Genomic DNA, 15,347 nt, shown 5'->3' on the forward strand with positions numbered 1-15,347 from the left:
ATCTATCTAGGTCAGGGGTCAGCAACCTGCGGCTCTGGAGCTGCATATGGTTCTTTCTGCTGCGGCTCCGTTGCTCAAAATATGCATCACAGCCGTTAATGTGTGACACCCGCCGGGACGCGATTTATTGAGCTTTTCGACTCCCGGTAGGCCAACCATGGATAAATCCAACTATATATGCTAGTTTTGTGGCAGCTCAGGAAGTAGTCAGGCACGGGAAGGGTTTTGTGGCTCCCGGTGTTTTCTTTTCTTTGGAAAACAGTTCCAAGTGGCTCTTTGAGTGTTTAAGGTTGCCGACTCCTGATCTAGGTCATAAATGAGAGCAGTGTCCACAGTGTCCACCAGCTGCCTGCAATTATTGCAGGGTTCGAATCTCACCAGGCTCAAGGTTGACTCAGCCTTCCATCCCTAAGGTAGGTGAAATGAGGACCCAGTTTGTGGGGGCAATAAGCTGACTTTGTATAAATATACAAAAGGATGAAGGCTATTGCTGAGCACATTGTAAGCCGCCCTGAGTCTTCGGAGAAGGGCGGCATATAAATCAAATTAAAAAAAAAAAATACCAGCAAGGTGTTGCCTGTGGCAAGCTACATTTAGAAATAAGGCATGCACATTCATGCAACTTCAAGTAAAGTTTGGCATGGGGTGATTTTGTTTGAAAGCAAAATTAAAACATGGGTTCTTCTGTATGTGGTGGTGGTGATGATGATGATGATGATGATGATGATATCCATCCAGTTGTGTCTGACTCTTGGCGATTCTATGGGCCTGGTCTCTCCACATCTTCTGATTTTGCACTGCTTCTTTGTGGGTTTTGTTTTGAATTTTTTTTTAATTTTATTTATAACACAACACAATATTACAAACACAAAACACATAGTATATGTTCCCTTTTTGCAACTGTTTCGTAGTGGTAATCTTCTGATATTTACATTTCCCCCAATTCCCCTTATACCATTCATTTCCTTCTTGTCCCTTTTCCTCTTAGACTATCATTCCTAACAATCATGATAACAATTTTATACATTTTATACATCTGTACATTATGCCTCTTTGCATTTAATATTTATTTATTTATTTATTTATTATTCAAATTTCTATACCGCCCTTCTCCTTTCGGACTCAGGGCGGTGAACAGCCAAAATAAAAACATCTATACATAACATTACAGTTAAAAATAGAGTTAAAATAATTTATAAATTTGGCCCATAATTTAAAACTTGTCAATTTAAAACCAATATTAAAATTTTAAAACTAACCCTAAAATCAAGACCGGCTAACTGAAAAAAATAAGTTTTTAGGGCCCGACAAAAAGTCTGGAGGTCGGAGATCACTCGTATCTCTGGGGGTAGATTGTTCCATAGGGTAGGTGCCACCACAGAGAAGGCTCTCCTCCATTGTCTGGCCGACGGCACCCTGAGGACGCCCTCTCTGTGGGAGCGAACCGGCCGGTGGGAGGCTATTGGTGGCAGAAGGCGGTCCTGTAAGTACCCGTAAATATGCTCTCTGGCTGGTGTCAGCTTTGATGGCGTCCAACTACCACGTTCTTTGACGGCCTGGTTTCCTTTTAGGGCTCATATTACCTCCTCAGTTACCTCCTGAGGTTGGGACCACCCCCACCCTATTGGCCTTCCGAAAAGCGGTGAAGACCTGACTTTTCCGGCAGGCCTGGGGCCGTTGATCTCGCTGTTGCGATCTTGTGAGATCCGGCCATGAATGGTGTGAATGGTTTTAATGTTTTAATTTTTAAATGTTTTTATAATGTTTTTTTAAATGCATTGTAAGCCGCCCTGAGTCTTCGGAGAAAGGCGGCATATAAATTGAACTAATAAATAATAAATAAATATATCTTCCAAATATAAGTGCTTCCTCCACTGAGCTCCCATGCGTAATTTTGGAGGCCTGGCTGGGAGCACTGATGTAGCTAAGCTCGCCCAGTTCGCTGAAGAATAAACTGCAATTGTCCATGCAACTTGGTCCGGGCCAAATCCTGCTTTCTCTTGCCAAGCAGTTCATGCTCCATTCCCAGAGTTATCAGGAGGAGAAGCAAAATCCAAAATGCCCTAGAATAATGCCAGAACAGGAACAGCCTCAAAGAAACCGTTTCATCCGCCAGATAGACAAATCGAAATGCTCTTTTAACAAATCTGGTTCTTAAAAGCTCTTTGATTGGGCCGGTCCAGATGCAGTCTTGTACTTCAAAGGCCCTTCCAAGTGGAAAGTTAAAAAAGAGTATATAGAAGAAGCAAGAGGGCCTTCTCAGATTCCAAATGCGCTCTTTCCCAAACTTTTTTTTTTTAATTCGCCTGATGGCCTTGGGCTTTATTTTTATTTTTTTCCCCTGCTGCAGCTTTCAAATCCATTGGCAAACAGCTCAAGCGCAGCTCCATGTAGAATCCTTTGGGGGTTAAAAGAAAGGTAGCTTGTGAACTCTGTTCTCCTTCAAAAACTAATGGACTCCTTTTCTTTTTTTCATTTCCTCCCCCCCCCAATCCCTTCTTTCTGTTTCACCTCTTCTCTGTGCCTTTCCTGCCCACAAACACAGCACGCTCGCTTGCGTGCACACATACACACACTCTCCTTCTCCCCTTTTGTCCACTTTTATGAATTGAAAAAATGCACTCCCAATGTGCACACACACGGGGAATCCAGCCCATTAATTAAAGGACTTGTCAACCCCAATCCTGGATTCTTACAGGGTAGGAAATCTCTCCCCTTTTAAGTGCAAAACCATAACATTACCATTTCCCCAGCGCTCTCTGTTTTAGGCTGCTTTCCTAATTAGAGGGATGATAACAGCCTTGCTGATTGGCATTATAAAAGCCGGAGTTTGGCTTCATCTGTCCCAGGTGTGCCATGTAATTTTTTTTCCCCCTTCCCCTCTTCTCACTATTTCAGAGCCGTACCTCTCTTTTTCATTGTTCCTTAAAGTTTTCATCTGAGGAATTAATTCAGATAAAAAGACATTAGAAAAGAACCTCAACTGCCAAAGCTCATCAGTGGAACCTTTTATCAAAAGTACAAACTATACAAGCCAGAGAGTTGCTCTTTTCTTTTTCTTACCCTTTTGTTTCAGAGGGTTAAAAGGGAAGGCGGAGGAGGGAAGGAGGGAGGGAAGGAGAGAGAGAGAGAGAGAGAGAGAGAGAGGGAGGGAGGGAGGGAGGGAGGGAGAAAGAAAGAAAGAAAGAAAGAAAGAAAGAAAGAAAGAAAGAAAGAAAGAAAGAAACCCCAAGAGTTCTGTCAATGGAGTGAATGCACCATTAAAACCCGCGTCACTACAAAGGTTAGCGTATATCTAACTGTCAATATAGTGAGTGGAGTCAAGTCCGGTGAAGGGAGGGAGTGTGAGCTTTGGTGAGAAAGAGATACTTTGATATTTTGGGATGTTAGAAGGGTGAATGTGAAAAATTGGAGGTTGGGGATCTAATTACCCAACCATAATTGGGGGCTAGGGAATAAGTTGCAGCCCTCTCAACTCACCGCAGATCAATTATGTTAAGAGAACATCTGTAAGTAGAACTTAATGAGGTCCATTAGAGCAACATGTACAGCCTTTTCTAACCGTCCTTGTCAGCTTCTTGGATGAGCCGAAGATTGCTGCTAACTAGGGACCTGCTTGGAGGTGTTTAAATAGTGAAGGAGGGCTGCCAGCGCACTCAGGTTTTTTTGCGCTGTGCTGAGGAAGAAAGTCAGGAAAGAGAGAGCAAGGAAGGAAGGAAGCAAGGAAGGAAGCAAGGGAAAGGAGGAATCGGAGGAAAAGAAGGAAGAAAAAGAGCTACAACTCAAACTTGGAGATAGAATTGAACAAGATGACCAAGGACCATTTGTACCTCCTGAAATAAGGGTGCTGCAGAAGTGGCTTCTTTGGGAAAAAAAAACAACAACCCAAAAACCTATACTTTGAAAGAGGGGGAGGGGAAAAAAAAACAAGATTATACATTTTATTCCTTCCCTTTGCTGCTTCGCAATCAGAGGCTTACCAATACGCCAGGCATCTCTCTGGGACTGTACAGAAATATTTCTCAACAGCAGGGAAGGAGGGGGGGAGATCCAAACAGATTTAAAAAAAACCTAAATATCTATATAATTGCAAGTGCCCCTTAAAAAAGTGTGTTTGTGGGGGACGGGAAAGCAGAAGTCTCGGAGCTGTGAAACTGGAAGGACTGCTGTGTCTCGGTATTTATTTTTCCTGCACAAGTCTGTTCTTGCACAAAAGGTAAGTCTCCCCCCCTTTTTTTAAAAGCAACTTTCTCTCCCCTCCTTTTCACTCCCCCCTTTGTGGGGGGGAAAGGCCCCTTTTTGGGGTGGATTTTATATACATAGGTGAACAAATAGCAAAAGGAAGAGGAAGCAAGCGGAGATTTGGGGGAGAAATGGAATCTTTCAAAGAGGGAAAGAGCTTAAATGCTGGAGATGTTTTTTTAAATAGCGAGTCTGTAGTTGTCTTTAAACTATCCTTCATCTCTTTCTCTCTCCCTCCCTCCCTAACCCCCCTCTTCAATCCTTGAACTGTAACTGAGAAAAGAAAAAAAAAAGGTTTTGTTTTGTCTAGATTGAGCCTTTACAGCTTGATTAAACAATAGAAGCAAATTCTGGCTGGTTTGGAGAGAGTGTTTGAACCACTTGTGAAGGGTGATTTGGGCCGGTGGTGGTATTTTCAGGGATGGGAGCAAAAAAAAACCCAACAAACTATACAATTTGTGGAGGGCAAGCAGGAGTCCAACTCAAACCAAGGGATTAAACTGTTTCTTTCCTGCCAGATGCCTTCGCTCTTCCCCACCCAGCCCCTTTCCTTACTTCTCCACCCCTACCTTCCCTGCATCCCATAGACCTGAATCTTTTCCAGCCTCGGCACACAAGATCAGGCAAACCCCGTGCATAGAAAGTGGTTTTCTTTTAAGCTAGTAACCCACTTCTCTATTTTTGTTCCTCTCCCTCCTTCCCTCCCTCCCCTTGCTTGTATGTGAATAATTCATAGGATCCCGAAGAAAGGATGAAACTTCCCCCCATTTTATTTTGCCTATATATATATATATCTATATATCTATAGATAGGCAACTTCCCCCCATTTTATTTTGCCTATATAATTATATATATATGAATGAGGGAAAGAGCCTGCTTTCAAATAATTTAATTCATGACAAAACCTAATTACTGTCAGGTAATACCCTGTCAGCTTTAATGCATTTCATCAGTCATAATGAAAAGAAGAGCATTTTTATGACCCATCTAATTATCATTACATTTTAGAGGGAAATGAATGGCATGGAGCGGAATGTTAAGTATTCTATTTTATTCCCTTACACATGTGGTTTGGCATATTACTCACCAAGTTTTTCTCTCCCACCCACCCCCCTTTCTCTCTCTCTCTCTCTCTCCCTCTCCCAAAAAGAGTCCTTGATTGGTAGAGTGGCGGTGGGGAGAGCAATTAAACGCTAAGCTGTTTGTTTCAGGCGCCCTTGCACACGCGCCCGCGCCCGCGCTCACGCGAAAAGTGACAAAGTGTTTAAAGGCTGGTGTTGACACCGGGTATCTTATTGCCGTAGTCCAAATAGAGGACTAATTACCGCGCGTGATGTCACCGTCGGCGGAGGAATAATCCCATCATTTAATTAGTTGAATGATTTAAACAAAGATTTGCATAGATGCACTAATCAGTTGCCATGAATTACGGGGGAGCGCTGCCAGCGAGGGGTAACAGATCATACAGACGGCGGCGGTGGGGGGGGGGGTGTGTGTGGAAGGAAGGAAGGAAGGAGAAAAAAAAAAGGAAGAAGAAAAAAAAAATCAGTGCACGCGGATTTTCATCTCCTTTAGCGTAATTAATTTAATTGTCCTCATTAGCTGTACCATTTGTTCTGATTTTAATTCTCCCGTTCTCTCCGCGCGCACAGCTCCGGCTTTGCTTCTCTCTCTCTCTCTCTCTCTCTCTGTCTGTCTTGTCCTCGCCGGCCACCGAACGCTTTTGCTGGAAAGAGAACCGGAGAGGTCACTTTGGAGAAGGGGGAAAAAGTGGCGTTTGCAAGACGGGAGGCGGTCTGAGGTTGCAGGGTCCGTCCTTTGGGTGGGAAAAGGAGCCGCAAGCCTTACTACTTCTGGTCCCTGCTTTGGGAATCTACGGCAGCCAGCCCCGCGGCCCCAAATAGGGTACCAAAGGGAGAGGTTGCAAAACTCGGGATGACCCGCAAAAGGCAGCAAAGAGTTAATATGTCCTTTGCCCACCCTCTATCGGCCATTGGGAGTATTGCAACCCAGAGAGGGGTAAAACTTCTGCATAAACTTACACTTGGGACTTTTGCCCGGGCTTGACTGTCCTGGAGCGGTGGCTACATAGATGCCAAGATTGGGAAACGGGAGACCGGGTGCAGGGATTTAAATAGGGCTCTTCCAAAACTGCAATTCTGCTCTTCTTTTGTGGCTTTGATGATTAATGCGGTTAGGGGTCAGGACTGCTGGATTATCAAGGAGTTTTTTGGGGGGTGGGAGGGGTGGGGAAGCGAGGTAGGATGTCAGATCTTCCAAAGCTTGAGATGATTTACAGGAGGGGTGGCCTTGAAAAGGGCCCTTTCCAATAAGAGATTTAACAAAAAAAATTAAAGGAGGAAAATCTAAACTGGCACCTTTAAAGAAAAAAAAAAGGGGGGGGGGGTTGAAGCGGGCTGTGGCTTAGTGCGAAGTTCCAAGCAAGCAGACAAGAGAGAATCCCTTTGAAGTCTGCAAAGTGCATTCACAAATTTTAATCGGTTCCCCACCCTTTTTCTCTCGCTCCCTAGATTGACTTAGAAATGGAAGAGAGGGGAGGGGAGGGGGGGTTATTTGCACAGTAAGTAGATCCGTTGTTGACCGACGGGTGTTTTACCATCCCAAGGTACGCCGAAAGAACACAGCCTCGCTTTTAAGAAATCCGTTGACTTTCATTGAGAGAGAGGGGGGGGGAGATCCATAGATTCCAATGGAACTGGGAGCAGAGTTTGGGCCAGGACAGCAACTCTGATCAACACCCCCCCCCCCGATGCTAAGACATGCTTCTTTTGGAAGGACGTCCCCGTCCCTCTGGCACCCAGGAAAGTTTAAAGGGCGGCCCGTCCCAACGACCCTTGAGGGCCCGGGATCCACGGCGCACAGGTCTTCGCGGAGGTGGCCTACGGAACTCACCGCTACAAAAGCCCTTTTCGGCTTTCTTATAAAAGCCTTAAAAGAGACGCGGCTCAAGACAGTGCGGAAAAACCTGAGCCGAGCACGGTCTCAAACTTTCCAAGAAAGTTTTTTTTTCTTTCTGGGCTCTCTTAGAAAGAGAGAGAGAGAGAGGGAGAAAAAAAATCTTCCCACTTTCCCAGGCGCCCGGATCGGCGATCGACCAAAGGGAGAAGAGCCCCAAAGTTTTACAAAACAGGCAGGCTTCATAATCCAAACATCATCATCTCAACCGGGGGGGGGGGGAAGCTTTTGCGAATACAATCCCACCAAACTCAGGGGGCGTTGGGCTCGGGGGTGGGATTGGCGGGGTGGAAGGCAAGGCGAGCCTTTCCAAACCGAGGAGGAAGAGGAGGAGGAGGAGAGGCGCCTGCAAGAGAGACCCCCGCTTGCACCGAGCCGTTACCCGCTGGGTTAACAGTGGAGAGTAGCCGCTCCGCTCCTTTTTTTTTTTCTTTTCTCTCCTTCGGCCAAGCGCGTCTCGTCGCCCCGCAGCAGCCCGCTCGCCCACCAGCCACAAAAGGTCGCGGCGGAGGCGTCTTCGCCAGCCCGCCACCAACAACCGTCCCCGCGGCTCGCCTCCAAGCGGGCGCGTGTGCAGCTGCTTGCTTTTTTCTTTTCTTTTTTTTTTTTTGCTGACTTGAAGTCGCAGGCTGGTAAATGTTCACCCTGGGAAATTAGCGACAAAACTCAATCTGTCTCCCGGCTGCTTTGCACTTTCCGAGCTGCAGATCGAGGGCGGGCTGTGGGGGGGGGGCGGAGAAGAGAGAGCGAGGGAGGGAGGGAGGGAAGGAAGGAAGGAGGAGGGAAAAGGAGGCGTCTGTATAAGTGTGTGTGAGTGAGTGTGCGTGCGCGCGCGTGTCTGGGTATATGTCAGAAAGACGGGCGGGGGGGGGGACCGGGAGAGAGTCGCGGTAAATAAGCCTGAAGCCGGCCACGAGACGCAGCCCCCATTCCGGCTTTTGGCAAGCGACGCCGCTCTTCTCCTCCTCTTCTTCTTCTTCTCCGCCGCCGCCGCCGCCTAACAAGAGTGACCTTTTTCCCTCCGCTGTATTATGTCTGGCTGCTTAAGGGATTGCGTGCAGCAACTGATACAGCGCCTGACTTCCTCCAGCTCGGCTCCAAGCAAGCTGCTTTAGGTAAGTTGCTTGCTGCAAAACCCGGACTTCCACTCGGGAGTGGGGTGGGAGGGTAGGAAAGATCTCTCTCTGTGTGTGTGTGTGTGTGTGTTGCAAGTGTGTGTGTGTGTTGCAAAGCGTCATACGGACACCATCCCGGGCCGGGAGTAGCCAGCTTCTTAACGTCGCGAGCCCAGTCTGGGGAAGACACCTGTAGCTCCGCCGCGAGCGAGCAAACCTGATTTGGCGGATGGTGGAGAGGAGATCCGTTCCCTTTTTTTAAAAAAACGCGCAGCTTCCCCACGTTCTCTGATTCCCTCCCCCCCCCGCAGCCTTTTCTTTTAACCTTCTGCAGGCTTTGCATTGACTCCTTCCTCCCGACCCCCCATATAAGCGATGCTGCTTTTATTTTTATTTTATTTTTTATCTTTTCCAAGGATTCCAAAAAAAACAACAACTACAAAGCAGCTTCGGGGTGGTGGTAGTGGGGGGCTTGAATTCACCTTTGCACAATCGGATTAGAGGTAAATTGAGGTCCTCGCCGAGAAAAGGGGGTGGGAGGGGGGTGCGGAGAAGGAAGAGAGAAAGTCGCGGTTTTATTTAGCTGCCTGCTTGCCTGGAGTTGTGCGGGTGGGGGGTTGAGAGGGGGGAGGAAAGTCGCCCCTCGCCGATGTCCTGAGTCACAAATTCTGGGTCTTGCGCTTCCTCCCCTTTTTTGCACCCCCTCCCCATCTTTTCTCTCTCTCTCTCTCTCTCTCTCTCTGTGTCTCACGCTCGCTCTTGTTTTCTTTCGGCGTTGGAACTTTATGCATCGGAAGCTGAGAAGGCAAAGGAAAGTGTGTGTACGTGTGAGTTTGTGTGTGTATGTGTGAGCGCGCGCCTGCCTGCCTTGTCTTTAAATCACGCGTGCCTTTCATTATTATTATATATTTTTTGTTATGATGACGAGGGAAAATTGCAGGAATAAGCGAGGGCCGGGCGAGATCGGGGCTTTTTGCAGGAGGGGGAAGAGCCGCGCGATTGGAGGGGCTTGGAGAGAAGCCGAGCAGGCGAACTTAAAACAATGAAAGCGAGAGTCCGCCTCGGCTCGCCCTTTCTCTCCGCCGCTTAAAAAGCCCATCACACGGCCTGCGCTCCCGAAACGCGATGGTGAGCAGCCCGGACTTCCATTTCCTCCCTTCTCAGCCTCGCAAAAAAAAACCCCACCGACTCTTTGTCGTCTCTCTCTTCTTCTTCTTCTTTCCCCCCCCCACCCCACCCCCAAATCTCCCCCCCCCCTATTTCAGAGCGTTGCAATTATAACCAGGCGTGTAATAAGGGGAAGGAGGGGAAGAGATGCTTTTAAGCCTTGATGCGTTCCTTCTTTAAAGGGAGCGGGGTGAATTTCAGCTCTGCAAGAACGAGGAGCTGGAAAGCCGGGGGCTCATTTGTAGGGAATTTGGGGTGGGGGGGGGAGGAAGTTGGTTTTTGATCGCGAAGGTGATCAAAACGCAGCCCCCAAAAATCAGTTCCGAGAAATCTACGCGGTCCGCGAAGTAGTTGAGCCGGCGCTGCATGGGACGGCTTAATCAAATCCATAATAGAGAGGAAAGATTAATATATATATATATATATATATATATATATGTTTAAAAAAAGTGGGTGGGTTTCCAGGGAAAATTAAGCGCGGAGTCTGAAGTCTGCCGTTTCGCCCTCTATATATTCCCTCTAATATATTCCATCGCTTTATATATTCCATCACAATCCGGATTGTGTGGGTTGCGTGTGTCCCTTTCCAACAACTCCTAACCTCCCCGTTTCCCAAAGCGGCCGCGCCGCCACCACAACCACCACCTCATTGGGGGGGGGGTGTCCCTCCTCCTGCGGGACTCGCTTCCACTTGACCCAAACTCGGAAGAGAGGACGGACGGACGGACCCGAGAAAGAGTCCGGCCCTGGCCGCTTCTTGCTTTTGCGCTCTTTTCTAAGGACTTCCGAACCCCCTTCCATGCCGGGAAAGGAGAAAAGTTTTGGTAAGATTGCCCTCGCGTCCTCCCACTCCCACCCACTTCCCCCTCCCATTCCATTTGTGTCACTTTCTCTCTCTCTCTATTCCTCCCTCTCCCGGCTCTTTCTTTCTTTCTTTCCCAGCGTGGGGTTGAGCCGCGTGTCTGTTTCAGTCTGGACACTTGGGGTTGGGGAGGGGGAAAAACGGGGGGATCGGACGTGTCCCCTCCTCCACGACGCCCCAAAAGACCCCTGCTTTAAAAAAAACACCCCGAGATTCTTAAAAAAACAAAAAAAAAGCTTTTTGAATTATTTCTCCTCCGGGTTGTTGTTTTTCTCGAGTTGATGCATCCACCAAAGGTGCTACTACAGACACCCCTTATTCTTCTATCACTGCCCACCCACCCCCCAAAAAACAACTCCTTTCCCTTCTTCCCTTCCAGCGGGTGGCAGATACTAAAACACCGACGGTAACAAAGCCAGCCCGGAGCCATCCTTCCTTCCTTCCCCGGCTTTGGCGGGGGCGGGGAGGAGAGGAAAAAAGAAATTAGCGCTGCTGGGTTTAAGGCTGAACTACACACACAGTCACACCAAAAGGAGAGGAGGAGGGGGCCGTTCTTTGTTGTTAAAAGTGTGTTTTCCCTCCAGGATGCCCTTTTCTTTTCTTTTCTTTTCTTTTTTTTTTTCCTTCTCCCCATGTTTCTTTCTTCCTTTCTTTTTTTTTTTAAAGAGGGGAGGGGGAAGCGTCCTTTATTTATTTATTTATTTATTTCATGTGAACCGCATCAAAATTGAGTTCACTCTTGCAAATCTCTGGTTGGCCTTTGCCAACCGCTAGTACTTTGCTGCCATGGTAACTGTAATTAAACTGATAAGAGTGGGAAAATGTCAGTATCTCTTGGAGTCTTACAGCTGCATTGGAAGGAAAGGGGGGGGGAGAGAATAAAATTAGCTTCTTCCACCCATGGTTCTCTATGGCTTGTCTCTTGTTTTGGAGAGTGGGAGTGGAATTGGTGGTCCTGTTTATTTAAATAGCATGGGGGGGGGAGGGACACTCTTTTAAAAAAAGGTCTCTTCTTGAGATCTTACTGGGTGTTTTGGAAAATAAATGTTTATATTAAAAGAAACTTTGGGTGCATGGAAGCTCTTGGGGGGGGGCAAAGAAAGGGGAAACTTTTCAGGCTGCAAACTTCCAAGAGGCTTCCAAAATTGTGCAAGAGTCCCCAGGGAGTTGGGCGGCATAGAAATGCCACAAATAAATAAATAAATAAACATGGTGACACTTTCTACCCTGCTTAGCAGTTAACCAGATTTTTTTTTTTTTGAAATGGGCCACACCAGTTGTGTGCCTTGCCTTTTTTGCCTCCTTTTCCCCTTTCATCAGTAACTCATTTTATTTTCTCCTTTATGTTCCTGAGATAGTTCTTCTTTTCTTCTTCTTTAATTGAATTGAGTTAATTGAATCCCACCCAGATTTCTGGCATGCATTAAGGGGGAAGTCAATGGGGAGGTAGGGATTAAGCTGGAGGAAGATGCCAATAATAATAATAATAAATATTGTGTCCCCCTCCTTTTTTTTTTTTTGGCGGAGCAATTAATGCAAAGTAGACATAAAAGTCCCATGTTCAGGAGTGGAAACGGATGACAATTTACTGTGGTGCAAACAAGCTGGCAGTTACTTTGTTTTGAGGAGGGGGGGCTGAATAACATTGAACATAATGGAGGCAATGGAGCATTGGGGAACCCGTACAAGGCAATCCAATCCAGGCAATTAAAAGCTCACCAGATTTCTTAAAAAATAAAACGGCCTGCCTTTTCTCCTCCCTCGCCATGCTTTTCCGACTATTATTTGTCTCTCTCTTCTTAATTATGATTTTCCTTAAAACTGTCAAACAACGGGCAAAGGCACAGGAGCCCTCTGGAACCATAGGACATTTTCTACCAACAATTTACATGCCAATCTTGATGACTCCTGAGGTGGTTGGGTTGTGTGTGGGGGGGTGGGGGGGCAGAATTTAAGAAGCTGTCTGTTGAGGAAAATGGCTTTTCCTCAGAATAGGCCTCTTTCTCTCCTTCTCCCACCCCCAAGCTCCTTTGCTCTCCCTCCCTGAATAATTATCTGTAGTGAAGGGAACTCGGCAATTACTTTTTGTGTTTGCCAAGCATTGCCTCAACAACTTGATCTGTCAGTCCTGGGGGGCGGGGAGGGGAGATTTTAGTTTTGGGAAAAGATCTTTGTTTCTTCTGGGGGCAATCTTCAATCTTGCAACTGGGGTGGGGGGGAGGGGCGAGTCCCGCAAAAAGCAAAAATTAGGTGGCCTTGCTTCCTAAACTCTTATGTCTTCGGGCTTTGCTTCATGCGCAAGCTTTGTAATCTAGCCCTGTATGCGCTTGGCCTGAAGTGAGCCACACTGGGGCCAGAGGGATAAGCTTCCAATTAATTGCAGCATTTTGCTTTTCCTTGATGAGCTGTTTTATACGTAAAAGGGAATTTCTGAAGGCTTGGCTGGTGTGCCGGTGCTGTTTGCAAGGAATCTTCTGCAAAGGATGTCTTTATTGCTGAATGAAAGGCATAGTTTTTCCTCAGTTATGCCAAATCATATTATTCGAAAAGTGAGGAAAATAGCTATATACAGAGTGCAGATAATAATTTTTTTAGGCCTTAAGGCCATTGTCCATGGTCCTATATCTCTAGAATTTTTATACACAGTATAGAACGCATCCTGAGCTCTAGCTAAAATTACTGCTCCTTACTTAGTTAAACCTCTGCTTAAAACCAACCATTCCAATTCCAGGGTTTGAAAGATCCTAGTATCTAGGTATCTTAAGGAAGGGTTATGAAGTCAGTATGTTTACGCCTCGCAGAATCGACATCTAATCCAAATTTCCATGTTTCTTGGTATCCTGAAGCTAACTTCCCATGTTTTCTGTTTTCTGGACTTGTTAGAGGTGCAGTGGAAGCATATCTACAAGGTGTCAGGATTGGGGAAGGCTAATCTAAAATCATCTTTTAACAGAAAAGTGGTTACTGATACATCATGCCAAATGTAGATTTGGCTTTAGCTTAGTTGGCTGTCAAGACATAACCAACTGTGAGATCTTCAGTCAACAATTTAAAAAATGGTTGTATATCTAGATTCTCAATCGTCTAGGAGGTCGTGATTATCCCAAAGATACTCTTTCCAAAAGGCAAATGGACTTTTTTGTGTCCCCCCCAAAAAAACATTTCACTTCTCATCCAAGAAGCTTCTTCAGATCTATTTTCTGTTCAGTTTAAAATTTGGCTGAGTGTTATTGTGAAATGACTTACCAATTGTTCAAAGACTACCAGCTTTTGATACAGCTGGTCTTTGACCTGTCACATTTCCTACACTACGAAGTCTGAAATTAAGAGTGCAGGCTACTGTCAGTCCTCAGAGTTCTATTAATCTGCAAAACTCCACCTTAAGTCAAGCAAATCTAAGACTGTTTCTCATTTCAAAACTTGGCCAGCTATTGAGCTGTGACAGGACCGGTGTCAAAGCCACAGTTTTGCTGGTAAGGAAAAGATCCTTTAAGTGGAACCTTCGGGAAAACTTAAAATTTGCTAATTAAGATGGGCTCATTGAGTTTTTGTTCGTGCTGGTTTGTTTGTACAGATACAAAATCCTAGAATTTTAAAGCTTAGAAGGGGCAGTTAGGCCATCCTTCCCTGCCCTATCCATAGTATAGGAATTAATATCAAAGCATGCTAGACTTGCTAGCCTCCCTTTGAACACATCCAGCAAAGAGGCAGTCACCACTTTGTGGGCAATTGGTTAAACTCTTAAACTAATTCCTGGACAGTTTGCTCTTCCAACATTCCTATAGCATTATTATGTGCAAAAGAGCATGTAATTGCAGTATATACGGTAGGTAGTCCTCTACTTAAAGCCGTTCATTCAGCGACTGTTCAAAGTTACAACAAAGTGACTTACAACCAGCCTTGCCCTTACAACCATTGCAGCATCCCCAGTAGTTACGTGATCAGAATACAGGTGCTTGGCAACCACTGTCTGCAGATTCCCAGGGTCTTGGGATCACCATTTTCTACCTTCCCAGCCAGCTTTCTATAAGCAAAGTTAATGGAAGGAGCCAGATTTGGTTAATGACTGCATGATTCATTTAACAACTGCAATGATTTGCTTAACAAGCATGGCCAAAAAAAGGTAAAAAAAAATAAATGAGCATGACTCGCTGAACAACTGCCTTCCTAAGCAGTGGGAATTCTAATCCCAATTGTCCTAGTTAAGGACTGCTAGTACTCTTGTGGGTCACAAATCTGAACTCCAGCTCCTACAGTCCATCACCACCAACACCATCACAGTGTTGATTCATTAGAATTAACCAGGTTCATTATTCCTGGTTACAGGTAGTCTCAACTTAGAATGATTCTTCGAAGTTACAACATACCTGCCCAGAGCTATTTATGACCTATTCTTGAACCTATGATGGCTATATGTGTTACACACATACACACAGTCACATGATGGCATTTGGGGTGTTTGACAATTAGCTCACCTTTATGGCTATTTGGAGTGTTTTGCTACCATGTGACTACAATTTGTGTCTTTTTTTCTGCTTTCTGGGTTTACTTCCAGTTTCATTGGGGGAAATAGGTTCGTTTAATGACTGATTTTCTCTTAATGACTGTTGCAAAAAATGTCAAAGAAAAATCAAGTCTGGTCACATAACACCTCAAATTACAACCACAATGATTTACAACCATAATTCCGCGTTCAATTAGGGTCATAAGTCAAGGACTACCTCTGTATTGTTTGGTGTAGTATATCTTCTCCAACCTGGTGCCTTCCAGGCAGGTTGAATTTTAGTTTTTATTGTTTCCAAATAACGAAACCAAGGGAAGTATGGGAGCTGAAGTTCAGCATTTAACAGAACTATGGGTCCGGAGAAAGCTGGCATGGGAAATCGATTTTAAAAGGAGTGAAAGAGCAGGAAGCTAGACCTAATCCTTTTTTATTATTTACGGTAATCTACCACTTTTAATAGAAAACAATAGTGCTGTATTGT

General features: G+C 45.7%; 1 protein-coding gene across 4 annotated transcripts in view; it reads left to right on the plus strand.

Moving 5' to 3' along the window:
- The first annotated feature begins 3,569 nt into the window (after window positions 1–3,569).
- The window catches only part of LMO3 (LIM domain only 3), a 115,445-nt gene continuing 103,667 nt past the window's right edge, over window positions 3,570–15,347 (plus strand). Inside the window, exon 1 of one of the 4 annotated variants that reach the window (XM_034402717.3) lies at window positions 3,570–4,216. Coding sequence is in view for 1 of the 4 variants with exons in the window: in XM_034402716.3 (XP_034258607.1) it covers window positions 10,300–10,324 (25 nt within the window). In the remaining 3 variants the exon portion in view is untranslated. Of the gene's footprint in view, window positions 4,217–7,990; window positions 8,334–9,267; window positions 9,462–10,008; window positions 10,325–15,347 lie in introns of those variants that run through there. The other 3 variants (XM_034402719.3, XM_034402718.3, XM_034402716.3) reach the window with 3 other exon arrangements.

This window comes from Pantherophis guttatus, chromosome 7 (genome assembly GCF_059756535.1).
Source record: "Pantherophis guttatus breed Tessera chromosome 7, ASM5975653v1, whole genome shotgun sequence".
Lineage (NCBI taxonomy): Eukaryota > Metazoa > Chordata > Lepidosauria > Squamata > Colubridae > Pantherophis > Pantherophis guttatus.